The sequence below is a fragment of the Lottia gigantea genome, assembly GCF_000327385.1.
Source record: "Lottia gigantea unplaced genomic scaffold LOTGIsca_9, whole genome shotgun sequence".
NCBI classification, from domain to species: domain Eukaryota; kingdom Metazoa; phylum Mollusca; class Gastropoda; family Lottiidae; genus Lottia; species Lottia gigantea.
This window is the reverse complement of record NW_008710950.1, coordinates 1,874,484-1,896,366: the sequence shown is the minus strand read 5'-3', so window position 1 is coordinate 1,896,366 and position 21,883 is coordinate 1,874,484. Positions and strand designations below refer to the sequence as shown.

The following is a 21,883-nucleotide window of genomic DNA, read 5'->3' as shown; positions in this document are numbered from 1 at the left end:
GGCTCAAACATTCATGAAATTGTGAAAAAATATGGTTGGAACATCGCTTTTTTAAGGAAGAATCCATTCTCCGTATGAGGATCTTTATTTTTATACTTATACATACACAATATATTCATGGATAATATTTAGTATGTTTAACAATCTCTAAGGTATAGTATGGGTACTTATATTTCTCAATGAATGAATAAACGTCGGGCAAGATGGGCAACCACATGCAGGGTGCATTAAGGGCAATTTTGGGAGGACAGAGTCACTAGCCTGCTCTTTTTCGATATCCAACTGTTTCAAGATACTCTAAGAAATATCTATTTGTCTGGTCGCAAAAGGTTTCGGAGTCCACATAAAATATTTGATATCTATTTCATAAAAACAGATTTATTGATATGAACAAACAATATTCTGTAAACGATTTACCGGAAGTGCTGTTCTGTCCGTATGATACTTGAGTTTACTAAATGAGATCATTTGCCATTAATGATAACATATTGAGGATGGTTTATCTTAGTAATATAATTTTCAACCAGAAATTGCACTTAGTAATCTTGACAATGTCTATTTTCAGTCTAAACGAGTGTCGTATCTTTGAGCAACTATTGAATTATTTCCCTATTTCGTCTAGAGAGATAACCTAATACTGTTCACCATTGTTGATGGTAGAAGGATGTCTTATGTCTTAGATGTTTCATCAGATATTCTACAAAATAATTAAAATTGGTTTATTTCGATTTTTTTTATGAATCCTTCACTTTGACCCATATTTCATGAGCAACCAACTCGGCAACGGCGGCAGAATGCGTCACCTATTTTCGTGTACAATTTTTGATCTATAAATAAGTCTAGAAAAACAAGTTTTATGGATACCGGGTGGTATAATTAACTTCTCTTAGTATTTATCTATAATATCAATTCATTATAACTAGTAACAATTCCTTCAAAGAAACACGATTTTAAAAAAAAATAGTGACTGACAAAATAAGATACGTAGCGTGATTTATTGCTAAAAGTCACTGAAACAACATAAGAATATGGTCCACTTTGTGTTCCATATACATTTTCTGCTGACACGAATCCGCTAGTTGATCACGTGACTTCATTCGTTGGACTACATTCTAGCAGACGACACTTGGAATTTTGATTACCGCTTGGGATCATAAGGAAATTCGGCCATGACGTTTGGTAATAACTGAAATCCGCCATTTTGTCAAAGTATACATTAATACATTTTACCTTGCCTGAAACTACTGAATTCATTCTACTAGCTGATATTGTAGAGAAAACCCATGTTTATTAAAACAAACTAATGCGGAGGTCGCGCAAGATCGCTCATGTAAATGATTAATTGTTTCCGGAAATCCACGAATAATAGCTTTCCACGGAATTAGGTTACTTGACTGTATATGATGACTGTGTGATTTACCTTTTATAACAAATAAAAAAACGTTTAGCAAGGCTGTTGTCATACCTCTGTGACGATTTTGTTAAATTAATGTCATATATCTGTTAAATTTTTGGGGGCCTAGGGTTAGCATTATCCTTTCGCAACAATATGTGATTATGGCGTTTTATCACAAAGTTCAAAATGATTTACGCTTGCTTAGAAGCCATAACAAACTGATTTAAAAAAAATATTGGACCGGATCCCCCAAAAACGTTAATGATAGTTAATGAATTTTACTGAAACTTATGCCATCCTGACTTGCGTATTCTTGAATGTACCTTTGCTGTAAAAAAAAAAGAATTCTCTCCGCTATTTAAGGCAATTGAGGGCATAAAAAAGTAGGTTAGTTGGAGCCACTGTCTCGGAACACATTGCACACAGCAGGACGTTATTACTACTCATTAGACCAATTATATAGAAGAATAGAAGGATATAAAGCCGGATTTCACTTACATTGTTTGTTTTTTTTAAGCTATAACGGGTGTGGCACCAGGCAGGGTATGCTTACTCTTCTTGACACATGATGCCATTTTTCATTATAAAATACTTCGTCTTTTATGATTGATATACTTCCTCCTGAAATGTTCATTAGCTGCTACCAATGTTTCGCCAATATATTGTATGCATTTCGTTTTGGGGTTCGGGAAAGCACATGGTAAAAACGGTTCAGATCGACTGCTAAAGGTGTGGACAAATGGAATGGTTGAGGAATTGATTGAAATGGTGGAGGGCAGATTTATTATATTGAATAATAAATCTAAAGAATAAAGTCATCTTACTAATTGTAAACATTCAATTCTCGCCTTTTCTTTGACATTAGAAATACTTTTGATAGTGAAAACAGACAACTATGATGAAGTTTCTTGGTCAGTTTTCTTCGACCAGGTGTTTAATTGATAATTTTGATAATTACAATACTTAATGTCATTGTCCTGACATTTTATTTGATATTGTACACTGTAAGTCGTTTTTCATCATCAATAGCCCAATCAGCAGCAGAATTAAAAAAGTGTGGTACATTTCATTAGTTTTTAATTGTTTTTTGAAATGCAACCCCTGGAGTTGCATCCATGGTTACAGACAATAGTGTAGATTTTCTTACTCGGTTTCTAATAGTTTGTTTAGCCAAGTGATAGGAATATTGAATGAAGTGTTTGAAATAACTGTTCAAATCATACGAAAAGTAATTTATAGTGAAAAGGTCACCTCTAAGAACCACCAAACGATCAAAGAAAAGGGAAATCTGAAAGTTTTTTTTCATTCAGCCTCTTGACTATTCAATCTACGATTTAGATTGTGATCTTTATAGAAATCAGGGTTAATCACTGAAATGCTGAAAGTATTTCGGTAAAATTGATTAAAATTCTGTCAGCTTTGAGACTTCAGCGACAATAAAATAACTTGAGATTGATTCCAAGCACGATATTTTGTAAATAGTATGATAGAAGATAGGTCTAAGTTAAAGATTGGAATAGTTGTAGACAGTTTTAGGAGATGATCGATTCGTGTACCTACAGCCTGAATACTGTCTATTTCTATATAGATTATTATTATGATGAATAGATGAAATTAGAAAGGTCGTGTCATTTGATAATATGGTGTTGATGAACCCCGCTATCTATCTTTGGTTCTATCTATCGATCTAGTCAAATCATAGTTATTACATCTTATTCAAAATCTTAATCATCCTATATGATAATTTTATTTCGCGTTTTCATCATTGCCCGGTCATCCTAATTCAAATTTAACTTGTTAAGTCTTAACAGAAGCATTGAAGTTTCAAGGGCGTTTTATTGGTGTCTTGTGTTTCTAACTGAATTTTTAGAAAATTTCCCTGGAATCATAAGGGAGTGTTATTGTCGTCTTGTGTCAAAATTAACATATATTTGGCTAGAACAAATTGTTAACGAGACTTTTCATGGAAACAATTTGGATAATTTATCACTATTTGGTGTGCCCCAACGGATAGTACCAGAATATTATGGCCATGGCTATGGCGTATAAAGGTAGGTATCTTACTTTCTATTTTTGATGCTAACAAAACACTGTTAGAAACCTAAATATATTCACAATTGTATTAAATGTTCAGAATTTATAAATCTGGATAAAACTTTACCATCTAAGGAAAGCAATCGTTCCAGTTACTATTACTTACTGTAATCTACTATCAAGTAGGGGAACACTAATAAAATAATGTTACTTGCTTTCACGAAGCTTTCAGAAACTCTCATGACTAAAGACACGATTTCTTTGTTAGATATTTGGTACTTAATTGCAATGATTCGTTGCGGAAGAATGGGGTGTTTAATAGTGATTTGAAGGAAAAAATAATGAATGTAAAAAAAGTCTAGTTCGAAAGGCGGTTAGTGAGGTAACGCAAAATGCGCTGTCATGAGCCAATTTCGGGTTCGGACTGCAGAGTACATAACTTTCTTACTTTCTTGACATTTGATTGCATTCTGTGACTAGGTTGTCAACTCTACAATCCACAATGCTAATATTGTCTGTTTGGAATATTAAATCAGTTATGAAAGAAGTAAGAAGCCAGTGTGGTAAGATTCAGAATAATCATAGACATAATATCATCTGTCGAGTTCACTGTATTGTAGTTGATTAATGTCTGAAGACAGTTCATGTCATATATCATATACTCAGGTTATCTTGAAAGTATTATCAAGAAAATTCCATTTATAATTTTGAAATTGTTTAATAGTTGCTATGACAGTGAAAGTGACGGACACACATTGTATATAAGGTAGTTATTGAGTTGTTTATCACGAAACAACAAGTAAAGAATCATCTAGATGATTAGGACGAGTATGGACAACTATTCTTAATATGTTGTGAGTATCATTTATTTCAGCAATTAAAATATTTCTGTGCAGTTGTTTATATGAACGTTATTCTCTCGTAATCTGTTAACGAAAAAGTATATTTATAATTAGGAATTATATAAAAACGTTAAGTGAAAAAAAAGATCGAATGAAAAGGGACTCAAGAACACATTAAATGCAAGTGTTAAACATAATAAGCGATTAAATAATGGAACACAATATTTTAGCATACTACTGGTTTTTGTTTACACTAGGATGATACTGATTTAAAGGTTGCGTTGTAGTTTCATATGGTTTTTATCTAGTTGTTGCTTGCTGAGAATGATGTGAGGTTTATGGTTTTGGAACATTTGTATCTGATCTTTAATGAGTTTGGAGGTGGCTTTGGAAAAGATTTTGGATGTAAAAGGTTATTTAAGGTGAGAAGATTTAGAGAATGTCTGATCTCAATATTATTGTCTCTTTATTCATCGAACATATAACATGGAATTACTGCAGTGTTAATTCACTCTATATATATATATATATATATATAGAGTTAGTTAGTTAGTCATAAAGAGTTTTGCTATAGTTCTTGAAACAATAGTTCGTTTGTAGCCACGAAAACAAGAATTCTATATGATAATAAAAATCTATGTTTCTGTGCGCTCAGTACTATGAATTTATACCAAAATCTTCGCCAGAACTCACACCTGTTACAGTTTTTATCTGTGTTTCTGAAGCTGGAATTATCCAATTATTCCAGATATTGACTACACTCTTTTAACTTGACCAACTGTCATCATTTTCTTTATTAGTTAAGTCACGCTAAGACTTCCTGGTGTCATGTTCTAACATATTCATTGGTTATTTGTAAAAAAAACTCATTTTACCAGAGATTTTCTTTAATAAGGCAATTTGATATTTCATTTATCACTTCATTTTCGCTTGACACAATTCCTTACTGAAGCTTTGAAGATGTGATTGACACACACTGTAAATGAACCATTCTTGTAATGTATACATCTATCCGATTCAAATTTTATTTTAAGTTTAGGTTAGTGCAATATCTGTATGGGAGATGTAGTTTTTCAATAAAGATATATATCAGAATAAATGAAAAATCTGCTCTTTCTGTGCAAGTAGTTTTTTTAAAATCTGAAAACATCTCATTACAAGCCAAATATGGAATTGTATTGTAATCGCAATTTGTCTCCAAATATAGGTTTTGTTTTGTCACGTTGTGCTCCGTTTTGTCGCGATTTTCACGGCAAGCTAGGGTCGTTTCGCTATGTTTCAATAAAGGTGTGTCCCGATGTTTTGCAGGCCGAAGCATTACGGTACGTTGAGTTCTGCCGCGAAACCGTGACAAAACGGAACACAACGTGACAAAACTGGAAAGGAACTTCAGATGCCGGGGAAAAGATACGATTTCCGCCCCACTACCAAGTTTTGTAACGACCTTTTACGTATTGTCACGTTTTGTAGCGTTTACCCAGTTTTACTCGGTCTATTACGTTTCTCCACACAGTGCCTACCGACAGTTTAAAATTATGGCCCGGCATCAACGGCAATTACGTTTGCCTATCCCCCCACCGACAGTTTAAAATTATGGCCCGGCATCAACGGCAATTACGTTCATAACGTTTTCCTCACGGTGGAGGTGTGTGCATTTATGGTAACGCTCCACGTATTTGATTACGTAAATATGGCTATGACATATCTCTTTATAGTATCAACCTCTCAATGCCATAATGTTCTGTCTGCAAAGAGTTCAGTGATATTAATGGAAAACTTGATATTTTGAAAATGACAAAAATTACGTCTGAATGTTGTCATGTTATCCGTATGTTGTCTGATAATAACTTCAAGAGAACTCTTGTCTGTTGAACTCACTTGAAAGGGAAATTAAACACAATTTCAATTCAATTCATTTTATTGCAATACATGGTAATATACAGAAAACGATTTAATCAAGTAGATTCTATAGTTTTAAAATCCCAGGTTTAATTTATATTTTCAATTGCCATTGTCAACGGGAGGATATTTTTTATGAAGTCGAAAGATATGCAGGTGTCATAGCGCTAGAAGAACTGTTTATACTTCTTGTAATTGATTTTCCTTCAAGATTCCCCTTGGTGGTCAGAATTAAAAATTGTTAGTGTTCTATAATCAGTATTACACCTGATTGTTTAATTAAGTCAAATTTGTTCATATTTATGATTGGCAAAAGCTCTCAGAATTGTCTGAATTAGAAGTGATGTAGTAGGTATTGTTTGCAAGGATCCTTATAGATTTTTAGTCTTCAAATTTGAGGAGAAAGAGAAAGAAGCGTACACACGATGACAAACATGAACAAAGGATGCTGCTCTACGGCTGAATTTGTCAACTAGTTATCACCTTTAGATAGTCCACACATAGATCTATCTGTATATTCCATTAGAAACATTGGCGATTTTTTTAATGTTTAGTAGATTTAGTTTAATGTTTAATGAATGCCCATGGACAACATTAATTTGTGACATATTGCCCATCGGATAATACTGTTACTATAGCAACCATTTGATTTTGAATCACATTTAATGGTTCTACTGATGGACGAAGTGATAATACCTACATTATTATAGTTTATTGATTTTAATATGAAATCTCTATAGTAACCATTGGTTTATTTTAAAGCTTGATATTGTTCTTATAACTAGTATATATTACTAGTGAATATTATTAAATCGGTTAATATAATATAAGCCATTTGTCATCATGTTCTACCAGGAAATCATTCAAACAAACATCATAAGATCCGGTTCACACTAGCTAATTTTAATATTCAGTCATTTTATCAATAAGTTTCGTTCTATTTATTTGATTTCCGACCCACTTCACCTGACTCCTTTCTTTTCTTCTGGCGTACATACATTTTTATTGTCTGATTGCCCTCTTAGTCATACCCTCAAATAAAGCAATTTAACGATTGCTTCAAAAAATTAGTCATCGTTCATGTGAACTTTTAAGGCCAATTTTGGCAGTTGACATCTATTATTGCTTTTATTGGTCATATCCTTCTGGTATTTTTTATGCATCTTATTTCGATTTTTCATTTTGGTATATATGTTAATTTTGAAGACTAGCTTTTATTGTTAAGGATATCTTGTTCCGAAAACACGATAGTATGTTACGTTGGTTGAAGGCATCTAATGGAAATTGGTTTAAATTAAATACTCCATCATTCTGTCGAGAACCATATAATACTTGAGGCTAAAGTTAACATCTATTTCATCTTGGTGATTAAAATATATGTAGAACCAAGTGTTCCATTAGCTGCACCAAAAACTGCACCCAGATTAAGATTAATTACATGATTCATAATGAGTTAATTGTGTAATTGTAATTTGACAAAGAGATCCTATGTACATAAGAAATAACGGTTCTTTTGGGTTTTGTCAACCTTGTTTAAATTCATGTTATTATTCTTAACACAAAGAGTATTCTTTTATTAATGTATTCTCATAGAACCTATAATTCAGAGAATCTATAACTCTTTTATTCCTCCTCTCTTATTATACGTGTGACTTACTTCCGGGCTCATTGGAATTGACCATATTGATTACAATTCAGATATCCTACGAAACGGTGTCATTGTAGCAATATATCCAATCCTATTTAGATATTAAGTGTACATATAGATTGTCAATTATTTATTAACATTTATGGAAAAAAATGAAATAAATAATGGAAAAACATAAAGCCTTAACATGTCATTTCTGGTCGCGGAGAAAATCTGTTTAACGTAATCAGATAGAAAATTGGCGTAAAATCTTCTTATTATAAAAGTATGTTAGTCACGACAGTCGCTTCCTTCTCATTAGAACTAGTTTTCTGTAACTCATCAGTGCTGTGAAATGTTTACTGAAATTCTCCGGGTTCCTAGCGCCCATAGAAAAGTGTATAATGCGAGAACTACTCTAGGTATATTTTTTGATGTACATGTACATATTAGGTGTATAATCAGTAATTGGTATTCTTATCATTTATTCATATAGACTTTACGGAATAGTTTAACTATACAATCATATCAATTAGTAAGTGAAAAGTAAAAAATGAAAGCGCCTGTAGGTTATTAATTAACACGCTGTCTCCTGGACATGACATGCAAATTTATGGAAATACTGATCCTTGTCAAAGTGATGAAATTGACAATTAGAGAAGCTGTAAAAGTTTAATTGTTGTTCTCTGATAGAAGAAAGCTAGATATCGGTGTTAAACTTGCAAATATGACTTATATGTTTTTTAATAGTGAATAACTTAAAAAAAAGATAAGCCGTATATAGTTTGTATATGTTAACGAGACACTGGCACACTAATAAAATAAACACATTTAATACTGTTCTATTATAGCTTTTAGTTTTATTAACATTTGGGATATAAATCTGTTTTCTTTTATAGTTATGATCTAATGAATAAATGGATATCTATATTATATCAATCAGAATTCTCAATCTGTAGATCACGATACGTGTATATGTATAACGGATATTGTCGTGAAATAATTTGCGATGTATGGATATGATTATAACTATGAAACCGTACAACTCTTTTGTTTATCAAATTGTCTGCTATCCAGTAATGTATTATTGTGATCTATTTCAGTTCGACATAATGAACCAGGTGGTGATGGTACCATGCCTCCTAGATCAACCAGAGATAAGCGTACAGCTTCAAGATTCAACCTCGGTGATAATAAATCAGGAAAGTCGGTATGTGTTCAATTCTTATTTTATTACTGCTATCGCATTAAGATGGTATCAAGTATTCTCAAATGACCAATTGATCTTCACCTCAATTTCTTTGCAAAAGAAAGAAGACTAACAATTCCGTATAAGATCAATTCAGATGGATCAAAATGTTTTCGTTAAGAAAGAGTCTATTTTTTGAACATTTAATTTGGTGCTGAACAGGTTTGGATGCAATCATGACAATTGCTTGAGATTTGTCACGACATAATTGCATGCACAATGCAATGCCATGTTCACAACATTCTTGACCGAAACAACTATCTCTATTCCATTTGGACAGATGTCAGCTGGTATCGAGGTAGAAAAAATAGGCCCTCTGCAGGATGCGGGGAATTTAATCCTATTTGGATATCACGGATCCGCAAAACCTCGATATAATCGGAAAGATGGAAAATTTTGTAGTTCAAACATACCATCGTTATCCCCCTACATCATTTATGCCAGTAACTTACCGTGTCTGTAAGAAGTTTAAAGCATTTAATAATGAACGTAAATAATCTATTATATCCACAGCCCATTTCACGGTGAATTAGTGTTGCGCATCACCGCTATTTTTCTTTTGTTAGCTTGACCCGTTGACCTTTAATTTCTGGTTGCGCAGAAAATCTTTCGTGGCAGACAATAAATCTTTCGTGGCAGACAAAAAATCTTTGATGGATCTGCAGACGTGGCATATATGATGTGGGGAGATAATGATGGTATGAATGAACTACAAAAACATCCATCTTTCCAAAGGTATAATGAATCCGAGGTATCCAATTTGGTGTAAAAACCTTGCAACTGCAGAATCTCCCCATTTTAGAGGCCTAATTTTCCTGTCTCTACACCAGCTGACATCTGTCAAACAGATATTAAGGTCTAACAACATTCATGACACATTTACTGGAACATACTCGCGGAAAGATGCTGGTTTGTGATCTATTGTGTGACGAATGAAAGATTTCACAATTGCAAATGAAACTTCATACTCATCCATAACTGCTAATGACATTACTATATTATGTGATTGGGCATTTGGTTTGTGATATTTAATAGGTCTGTCTACAAAATGTTAGATACTTCAAAATACCATTTCAGTTCAAGATATAGGGGAAGCCCAGTTATAATTTGTTCACCTCGGTGGTCTTAACTCCTGTCAAGTACAATTTCAGTTACCTTAAAACGCATATTGTATTCAACATTTCATTTCAGCTGTCAACATTAGAAGAAGATTTTATTTACGCGGCTGAATTTGGTGATATCCCAACTGTGCAACGAATTTTAGAAGATAATTTAGGGTTTAGTGTAGACTACAGTGATATATTAGGTCGAACACCGTTAAGGTTAGCAGTTGGTAATGAACATTTGGAGGTGAGCTTTTTAAGTTTTTATCCTTTGTTCTAACGCACGACTATTGTGCTGTGTGGTTTGTATTGACAAGTAGAAGTACATTCTGTTTAGCCGGAGGAACATATAACTACTGTATACAATATCGTCGTGGCTAATTAATTTCTCGTTTTCAATCAAATGACATGAAAGACACATAAATCATATTGATTTGGAATCAATGTCATGTGAAGGTAAATAATGAAAATGTAACATATTATTGATCGTAGGTAAAATATGACTTAGATTGACACTGAACTTTGTACACTGTAACTTTTCTAAATTGAACAGTTATTGAAAACATAGACAAATATTTCCTCTTAATAAAAGAAAGTAAGTGGTATGTGATGAAGGCTATATTATTTACATATTTAAAATGTCATCATTGTTTGTTTTATTTTTTGCTGGACATGCTTTCGTGTCATGATAGACCTTTCTCAGACAATATTAACAAAATACTATCAGAAGTTTCCATAAATCAGAACTTACTTTGGGACGTTTTTGTTACATGTTAGTAATACTATGAAGTAAATATAGTGAGGTAATAATATAGTAAACATAGCCACCATAAAACAGCATGATAATACTAATATAATAATGTTTTATTCTCTTGTAACCCTTTAGGGTAAATGAGAAATACGCATATATAACAATTCGTGTGACAATCTTGGTAAATTATTCCCCCTTTGGGTGATTCTATACTTGACAAACATTTAAGAGCGTTATAACATCGAATCAGACAGTATTAAAACACCACGGTGGTCTATGTAATCAACGAATTATTATAGTTATATATTATCAATTATGTCGTTTAAAAGCTCTGTATTGAAGCGTTTGATAATTGCCAATGACGGCTATGTGCTTTGTATTCCTCTGTCGTACCATGATCTAACATTGCTTAGTATTTTCTAAATACTGCTCATGAAATTTGTGGCATGATGATTACCAGTGTTGCTAAAAATCACTTAGTATTCTGATGTGATCTGATGATCTGATACTTTCTTAAAAAATTAATATATATTTATGGAATGAGTTCTAGTGAAGTAAGTTACCTATTTCACTGTTGATGAAAGTGGTAATCACAAATACGTTTATTCACGTCAGAGAATAAATTATACAACATGATAAAGTCGGATAACAAAATACCATAGATATTACACATTTGAGCTTTATACTTGTTATTTTACAGTCGGTGAACAACCAAGTATTGTCTTCGGCTAATTAAAATATTGTATCATTTATTTGTAATTAAGTAACAATAGTTTCGTCTAATTAAACAACTATATCACCTTTTTGTATGGAAAGTGAAAACATGTCTGATGTTTATCTGAAATTTGAACAATGTTCATTAACTTAACTTCGCAAAGTGTTTTTGACGTTGGTGTATGTTTACTGCCTCAAAGGCTATCTGACCGTCACGATAGTAACCAAAATAGATCGAGGACTACAAATAAACAACATTCATATTGTATTGTATATATGAATTCGGATATGAAAGTGTATATTGCAGAAAGTTTCAAAAAAGATTGATCGCGCTGATATCTATTCACAAAATGACTAAAAGATCTGAAGGCGAATTGTCTTTTTATACCACTTGTTGTTATACTATTTGTTTATCTATTACTCGCTAATACATGTTTATGACAACATGTTTCTATAAGAATCAAATACCAGCGTCCCAAAAAGTCCGTACATGCCTATATGATAATGGGGTTCATGATTTGGGAACAGGTACAGTGTTGTTTACATTCAACTATAGATTACTTAAATTTATTGTTTTCAGATATCTTCTGTCGATTGATTTTGTATCCGTAATAGTGTTGGTCCATTTTATTTCGATATCTTTTATATTCAAAGGATTTTACTAGTAAATATGATATGGTTTCATATCAATTTACATATATTGTACTTTGTATTTGAACTTATTTCTTTTGTAATTGCAGGTATGTGAGTTATTATTAGACCGATGCAATGTGTCTAGTATCCACGAAGCCCTGCTTCAAGCCATCAGTGCTGGTCATGAACAAATTGCAGAGACAATTCTTAAACATCCGAAATACCGAGAAATCAAGAAGGAAAATAAGAGATTCGGTGAAACGGACTATTTCTATAATACAAACAGTGAAGATTCGCCATTTTCCTCGGATATTACGCCATTGATATTAGCAGCAGAAAGAAATCAGTTTGAAATTGTTCAGTTATTGTTATTACGGGGTGAAAAGATACCAAAACCCCATCATTATTATTGTCACTGTCAGGAATGTTCCAATAAATTGCAGTTTGACCAGCTACGACTGGCTAAAACACGCCTCAATGCATATAAAGGATTAGCTAGTGGTGCTTATATCTCGTTATCCAGCAAAGATCCCATTTTAACAGCTTTTGATTTAGCAAGGGAATTACGGAGAGTAGCGGTGGTCGAGAAATATTATAAGGTAAGAAATGATTAACATTCCATTCATGACCTCATGTGCTATTTCACACTTAACATTGCTTATTCGATTTTTTTGCTTTCCTGTTGAAAATATATTATCTAAGATAGAATCGTGATATTGTTCAGATGAAAGAAATATGTTTTGAATGATTCATTTTAAAGGCCTATTAGCAAACTATTTTAACTTGGTGAACATATGTTCAGTGACGAACTTTTTTTGCATCTCGTTTAGTGCTCTGCATTTCATTGCAGACACCGAAGAGGAGCTACATCTTGTTCATTTTGGGTTTAAGCTCTGAACTTGTTCTGGAAGAATTCATTTTACACTCGACTGTTGCTTCTGACTTACACCGATATCAATGTGTTGACATCTAATGGATGCTCCAACTGATATCCTCTTGTTTACACTCGACTGATGCTCCTGACTTATACTGATATCCTCATGTTGACATCTGATTGATACTCCTCCTGATATCCTCTTAATTACACTCGACTTGTGCTCCTGACTTACACGCCCTCGGGGGCGTATCTAGAAAGAGCCTGAGGGGTAGGCCAAATATAAGAAGGGACCAAAGCCCCCTGAGACCAGGCAGATGCCAACAGAATTAAAATGCCCTGAGATGAATTTTGAGCATCTAAAGGGCTTGATTTTCACTTCAAAATGGTTTCTTTCAGTACTGAGGGGAGGGTCATGGCCCAATGGCGTTCCCCTAAATACTGGATGCCATTGCCTTTCATTGGTATCCTCGTGTTTACACCTGAGTCATGCTCATGCTTATGTCCACATGTTTACTCTCTACTGTTCCTCTTGACTTTATTGGGTTCTTTTATACATAAAGTGATGCTTTCGATATTTTATATATTTGAAAAATTACACCGCCAAAGATGCTGTTGCCTTGGACTGATTTCTTCAGTCCCGCATTGGTGCACTGGACAGTTTCATTAATACCTTTATTTATATTTATCGAATGATTCCCTTTTGAACCTAATTGATGCCATAGATTCTTGTCCTTAAGTGGCCCTCACACCATAGCCTATTTCAGTAGCGTGAAAAATGTATTTATATATGCACCAAACGCAACCAACAGTTTTGTCACAACTATCACCGGTTGCAAATGCAAAAAATAGTGATTACATGCAACTAATGGGATTGAGATACCTACCTATAAAAGCTTTTGGTTGCATGGTTGAGTTGCTTCTGGTAACATTTTTTTATTGGTAACCATTCATGGTGATCGTTATGGTATGAAGGCCCCTTTAAATAAGATATTACTCGCTGACACGAGTCCTTCATGTCCTTTCGTTTTGTTGAATTGATATTCTTGATTTCTACTTAAGTTCTCTTTCGACACTGAATATTGAATCATGTTGTCTACACAAGATTGTTGTTCTTGTTATAAACAAGATTGACCTCTTGAACTTGTTTTCATTTTGTTCCACACTTGGATCAATTAATTCTTTGTTAAATCTTAGTCAAATTACATTAGCAGACAGACATTTCCAAAAATAAATCTTGTATTTCACAAATTACTTTTTCATTAACGAAAATAAGTAATTTTATAGTTTTGTTTGTTTTGCAATTGTCTGGGGCATAATCAAGACCAATAAAATGTGACTGTTTACGCATGGATCCAGGCTTCGATTGTTGCATGCAGGTTTTGTATCGAAAAGTGTAGGCTAATACCACTGACCTTTTGCCATTAGTCCAAAAAGGCATAACTTGGACCCTCTGTATCATTAGTGAAAGTGAGAAATGATGTATTTAATAGTGGTAAGAAATCTCCAACAATTTTATTGGGGCGAAATTCTTTTATGAAAAACTTAATATAGGTAGGTTTCAGTGTATACCTCAACCGACACCCTATGTTAATCTATTATAGATTTTGCATAGACATTCATGCACACCAATTTTAGGCACTAAACAAATTGTAAGGACCTAGATAGCTTGACTAATGAACACTATCTAGAACCAACGGTTATATTAAAACTAAATAGTATATGTTGATTTTGTATCTTTTTTGTAGAATGAATATTTAGAATTAGCGGCCCAATTGAGTGAATATGTAGTGAAATTACTGGATAAAGTTAGAGGTCATGAAGAATTAGAGTTAATTTTAAATAAAACGGGTACCAATAGTGAGGAGGAAACCTATGAAGCCTTAGCAAGATTAAATCTAGCCATTAAATATAATGAGAAGAAGGTATGTTTTTCATCAACATTTAGCATTGCTTACGTCAAACCCAGTTATATTTTTTAGATTATTTTGTTTTACACTTGCATAGAATTCCCTTAAATGCGATGTTTTCTCGGGTAGACGGAAGATTCGAAAAGTTTTTGCATTGCACAGTTCTGTACGCAACACCACGAATGTTGGCCGCATATCAATAACACATGTGAAACTTAAGCGTATATAAAGTCTTGACACAACCCTTCTGAAATCACTTCCTGGAACCAAGGGTTAATTAATATTCACGTTTTGAAATATCGAAACAAGCTTGTCTTTGTAAGGATACATGTATATGACATTACGAGCAATGAAACAGATGCGTTTTCTGTCTCATATTCATCTTCGAATGAAACGCAAAATGTAAAATTGTAGATATGAAAGTAAAACTTAGGCTCAATGGTGAAGGGTTTTAACTCTCTTAACAAATTTTGCCCAAGTAGTTCTCTTGTATTGTTGAAGCAGCTTGTACTGAAATTAACAGATTCCACAACTATTGTGTAATAGATTCTCCATAGTTGATATAGGAAAAATATTACTGCCTTAATTTGTTGAATGATTTTATTTTTGATTCTATTGTAGTTTGTTGCTCATCCGAGTTGTCAACAAAGATTAGTCAGTATTTGGTATGGTGATTTACGAGCCTTAGAAAGATCTAATTGGTTTTATCGTTCTTTAATAGTTTTTATGATCACCATTTTCTATCCTATATTTGCAGTGATGTATTGGATTGTGCCTACTACGCAGGTAAGCAACAGAGACGGGTCAATTATGTTCAGGGTCCTATCAAATCTAAAAAGTATGCGATATGTGATGCAATTTTGGGTATAGCTAACGTAACAGTCATCTTATTGATGTGATGCTGCCGTGGTCATTGGAAAAAGAAGCTTATTTCTACCTACAAAAAACGTATTGACTTAGCCAGTAAAATGATGCCCCCCATTCTGAATCATGTTTCCCGATGTTGCTTTGCTTCAAGACAAAGAAATAATTTCTTTCTTTTTTCCAGGCAGGAAAGTTCTTACGTTATCCATGTGTCAAGTTTATAGGACAAACGATGTCTTTCATTACTTTTCTTGTTATGATTTTTATATCGACGGCAACAGAAAGACCGTCGTTACACCGAAATATGTCTGCCTTTACAACAGTGTTTAAACATTATTCCGTCTTCAGAAACAAAACTACAGGAGGGTGGCCGGAAGATTTTGTGCTAAGAACTTATGAACCAGAATTAATTCATTTAGTAATGTCTGTTTGGATCATAGGTAAGAATACAGCTATTGAATACTTTGTATGATACCAATGTTCCTTTTGATACACCAGTACGACAGTTCACGTGACAGTTTCTTAAGTCAACTGTCACTTCTGATAACAACTCCTGAACTCGTCTAATTCGTGAACAGTTAGAGTCTATCATATTTCCTCATCTCGAGGAAGTTGTAATAGATGGGTGGTTTGGAGGAGCAGGTTTCATTTTAGATTAAAGACGAACAACAAAAAGACACAATATTGTAAGTTTACTTAGATTCGGTGTAAGGGGTAGCTCATTGTAATGTCTCTTTACACCATTGTTATAATCATTTTTTCCTTCATATTAAATGAAAAAACAATCGAAATGCAGATTTTGTGACAAATTTGGTGGTAATAACATGCAACAGTTCCACCCCTAGATATGTCCACGGCAGCCATAATGTAAATAAAATAAAATCATCTTTAACTCAAATTCTCAAAGTCAGAAATCAGGTGAAACCCGTGAACTGCAATTCAGTTGAATTTCTGATATAAAAGTTACCATCTACAGAAACCATGAACTTAAAAAAAGTGAAATTCAAATTTAGGCAATTTCCAGACAAATTATTTCGATTCCAATGAAGTTTTTTGACTGTGATATATAAATCTATTTTACAGCCAAGTTTATTATCAACTTTTTTTTTTATTTCTGCACGAGATTCAAGAAATTTAGTTAAGAAGGAATCGATTTTTAAGCATGTGTATCAGATTCAGACGTTTGAATTTATTATCAAGCGAAATCTTCATTTGAAATTCATTTCTGATTTCGTGTCATTTGTTTCTCGTGGAACTAATAATTAAGATCTGTTTTTAGCAATTTAGTCTCCGACTTTGATAAATATAGTTCAGTTTTAAATCCATGTATTTCATAGTGAAGAACCCATGTAGGTTCGTAGCGTGCGTAGCAATAGTAACGTAATGACCTGTATTTCTTTGAAAATCATTCTTTTCTCAAAAAAAATTATCAAACAATTTGAGTGGAAGTGTTGACTTAAGAAAATGATCTAGAGCTAGTTTCAAGTGTGTTTTTGTTATTATAATGGGAGTTAACCCACATATTAGCTTACAGTGTTCAGCGTTCAGCACCAAAGTACTATCAGTAGTTCAAATACTTATCCTTCCAAATTGTGTAGAATACCCAAATTTGTGTTCCGTTATTTAATGTAGTCTATAACCCTAAATGTCGTTAAAGGTTTATAATTAGTATGAATTGTGTAAGATTTCAGGATTTGACTCGTAAATGTTCAGGCTCAATTAGAAACAGATTTGTAAAGAAGAGCTACTTTAGGACTTTGAATGCCATCCGACTTGCAGATCTGCAATGAAGAACTTTAAAAATTGGGTCGGATGAGTTCCTATTGAAGGGTTTAAGAAGATCAACTATTGTCAAACGTGGGATATGAAGACGTGTCATACCGGTACACCCGGGATGTCAAAATAGTTCACCTTACCATACTAGTAGCAAGTGTAAAGAGAATAGAGTCCTAATATAAAATATGAAAATATGTTAATTTATTTGAAATTTGACACTATCACGTAATCAACTAATTTTAGAAAAAACGTACAAAACTCAAGGTGAAGAAGCTGTATAAACACTTCAATCGGAGGCTGTTATTTGGAAAATTGATAAAACACTGATAGTTTAAAATTAGTTATATTTATATTAGACTTGTACAGAACATTCCTGGCAATCGTCAGTACTTTACTTTTCAATTTATGTCTAAATATTACAGACAAATAATACACGTATTCTAAAAACCTAACGTGCCAACATTATTGAACATGAAACCTAATTCATTCTGACTTTGAATGTAAGGAAACTTTTTAAACCTTGCTGAAATAGACACTGATAAAATTATTCTGTTCTGGTATAGTTTTTAAATTTTTAAATGACCTCTTTGACGACTTGAGGTACCAATAGGATACGTAGTGAGATAGAATAGAGACAATTTAGTGTTCCTTTTTTCATCATCGGCAATTAATAGGGCAAGGGGGCCTTCCCATAGAAACCTTGAAATTCTGCTTTTTCAATGAACTTCGTAAATGTTTGAATTTCGAAAAATAATGGTTCATATAATATTGGATAATTTGGTCAGGGTACACAGTATGAAATTTGTCCTTTCCTACACATGCATTTCAAATTTTGACTAAAAATATCATTTTCTATTATCAGGTATGTTATGGCAAGAAATGAAACAGATGTATGGTAGTGGATTATTCAATTATTTTGATTCTTTATATAATTATCTTGATACAGCAGTGTTAACAGTTTACATTATGTCCTTTACGTTACGATATGTCACAATAATGAAGGTAAGATCTCATTTATTTCAAAATAAATATATTTGAAAATAAAGTCAAAAATATCTATCCCCGTATTTCCATGTAAAGTATTCAACGAGAATCACTTACACGTACAATGATATAAATATAGGAGCGAGTACTTATGATATGTTATTGCCTGTTTCAACTGGAAAGGTTAGCTTTCTCTTGTCTCAAGCTTTCTATTTGTGAAATCAAATTTTTTCATTGAAGTAGTGGCATTCTTATTTGAAATTTCAGATATATTATTTGCTTATTTCCGAAAATACCACTTTTCAACCGCTTTTTATAAATTATTAAAGATACTATTATTTATTTCAGGTGAAGTTTGCCTTAAAATATTTTGAATCAGAAGAGTCTTGGGAGGAGTTAATGGCAGGAAATTTCACATCTAAATTTCAACTGTATTGGCTCGTGGCAGGTAAGAGTACGCTTATGCACCATTCGAGTGTTTAACAAACCGTTACTGAATAAAACACGCTGAAAAAGTATCTCTTCTGTTCGATTCGAAATAGTTTTATGACACACTGTACGTGCCGTTTATCAGTATAGTCCAGTTTCTGTTGAATGTTTGAATTAAAATATACTACTGAATATACTGTCCGTTCTGTTTTTATAATGCGTGATGATTAGGCCTAATTAGTGTAAATAGTTGATTTATAGTTACTTGCAGACATTTTGCTTTTTACTTAACCTTATAATATTTTAGATCGATTCTACTGGGATAGTTGGGATCCATACAACGTAGCCGAGGCCGCCTTTGCTGTAGCGAATGTTATCAGTTTTACAAGAGTTTCCTATCTTTTACCAGCCAATGAATTGTTTGGTCCAATGCAAATCTCATTAGCGAGAATGATTACCGTAAGTTTATATCTTTATTTCTGATTGTTCTAACTCGAACCATCTGTCAGGTTCATTGTATGGTCGACAGAACATACTCTTAGATAACTGAAGAAGAAAAGATTACCTGTTTTAGTGACCCTATCATGTTCTGGGAGTTTGGATTTGATAACGAACCTCATTATGAAGCTGTACGTGGTATTTTCACGTGCTTTATATGTGTAATTGCCTAAACAGATTAACACCACATTACAGGTTTATATTAAATATCAAATCACATAAAATAATATTTGATAATAATTATGTTGTTTTATTAGTCCGAGATACATTGACTGCTCGTCCCAATTTCAAGCTTTCTTTCTTATCATGTCGTAATTGAAGGAACTATTTGCTAACAATCGTTTTGGTGGGTTTATTTGTATGTCAGAAGACTTTTCTTAAAAGATTTAACTCTTTCTTATGTACCCTGGTTGATCATTCACATTGTTTCATTTTATCATTTAGTCAGTATAGGTATTTTTCCATCACTTGAAATATTGTTCAACTAAAGACTTTCGGACTTACACATATTATTTTTTATTTTGTAGGATATCATGAAATTCTTTGTGGTATTTCTGGTGTTATTTATTGCCTTTATGGTTGGTTTACATAACTTATATTGGTATTATCCTAAAAACGTGAGAAAAGATGTTGAATTACTGCCTAATAACATAACTACAGTGGCAGAAGAAAATTTTGGAATGTAAGTTAACTGCAGTTAATTTGTGGTTAAAATAATGGTATAGTAGACCTGTCAAATTAACTAGATGGAAAAAGACCGCAAACTAGCACTGAAATGTTAACAGAAAAATAAGTTAAATTCAGAAGATCTTGTGAAGGCAAAAATTTATTATAAACAATATTACAGAATATTTGAATTGCAGATTGCAAGAATAAATGTTTCGCATTTAATTAACGTCTGTGTATGTAAATTGAATTTGTAATTACAATATTTTTTTCCTCGTGTCATGAAAGAGTATCAGTACTACCAAGAGTGCAATCATTGCTTTCCAATGGAAAGAAGAGATGGGTTTTATGGCCATAAAATGATAGAATTCTGTCAAAATTGCGCTTATTCATACCTTAAGTGTAAAACCTTAAAAGACGTAAAGAAAAATCAAAAGCACTTGTCTCTCCTGTGGATATGTTAAGTTTTTTAAACCTTTTTTTTAGACCAGATATAACATTCCGGACAGTATTTTGGTCGATGTTGGGACGCGGTGAACCAACAGCTGTGGAACTGGGAGAATTCGACAACCACTTTACACAGAATGTTGGTTATTGGTTATATGGAGCTTATAATGTAGCTATTGTGATAGTCTTACTTAACATGTTAATTGCTATGATGACCAGATCATTTGAAATCATTCAAGTAAGTCATCAGATTACCTAAAACAAAACATCATTAGCTATACAGACAATCCAATAGAGATGTCAAATTGACAAACTCAGCCAAAGAGTGGCATTCCAAAATGGTAAACTTGAAGTGACGGACGCATCTTTATCACCAACAGTAGCAAGGGTTATCACTCTCGCTGAAAGTTTACATAGTTTTATTGCTATGCTATGTATGTTACGTTATGTATTTTGACTATATACAATATTGTAGACAGCAGTGATATTATATCTTAACTATTTCTTGAATCTATAAAAAAAAAAGAAAAATTTAATTTTGTTTACTTATCTAGGAAATGGCGGATACTGAATGGAAGTTTGCCAGAAGTAAAATGTATATGGAATATATAAAAGGAGAATGTACATTGCCAGTACCATTCAACATATTCCCAACACCTAAATCATTATATTATCTTTTACGATTTTTTATCAATTTATGTTGCCGACGAGACGATCCGCCAATATCAACACATCCTGGTCGTATTAAAGATATTGAAATGTTTGCTGCTGGAAACTCTATCGTAAGTTAACATATACTTCTGGAATTGATCCCATGAAATCAAATAGAATAGAATAGAAATTAGCTATCATCTGTTTAATGAGAATGTACATGATCTTAAATGATACTCTAATTTGAAAAAATAGGACCATTTTGTATTTATAACCTAATGAACAATTTTTTATGATGGCTGTTTTGATTATAATTACTAGCATTATAATGGTACTATTTCTCATAGGATCCTGCACCATCTGCTGGTTGGGATGACGGTGTGACCAATAGTAGGAACCAAGGAATACGTCAGTTTCGAGATAGAATGGCTACTACTAATGGTTTTGTACGAAACGATTCAGATCCTAATCTTTACTCGGATAAACTGACTTACAAGGTAAGCAAATTTGTTTTGTTTTTTATACAAAAATTATTT

At 32.9% G+C, this 21,883-nt stretch overlaps 1 protein-coding gene across 1 annotated transcript; it reads left to right on the top strand.

Annotated features, from left to right (window-relative positions):
- Window positions 1-10,229: 10,229 nt before the first annotated feature.
- On the top strand, window positions 10,230-21,487 carry LOTGIDRAFT_108754 (hypothetical protein; the record flags this gene model as incomplete). Its single annotated transcript, XM_009068261.1, has 11 exons — window positions 10,230-10,397; window positions 12,356-12,847; window positions 14,871-15,047; window positions 15,654-15,818; window positions 16,081-16,336; window positions 18,535-18,659; window positions 19,011-19,131; window positions 19,393-19,544; window positions 20,111-20,265; window positions 20,736-20,934; window positions 21,251-21,487. Coding segments are annotated over 11 exons (2,247 nt in total), but the record flags the coding sequence as incomplete, so codon positions are not given.
- Between the last annotated feature and the right edge of the window lie 396 nt (window positions 21,488-21,883).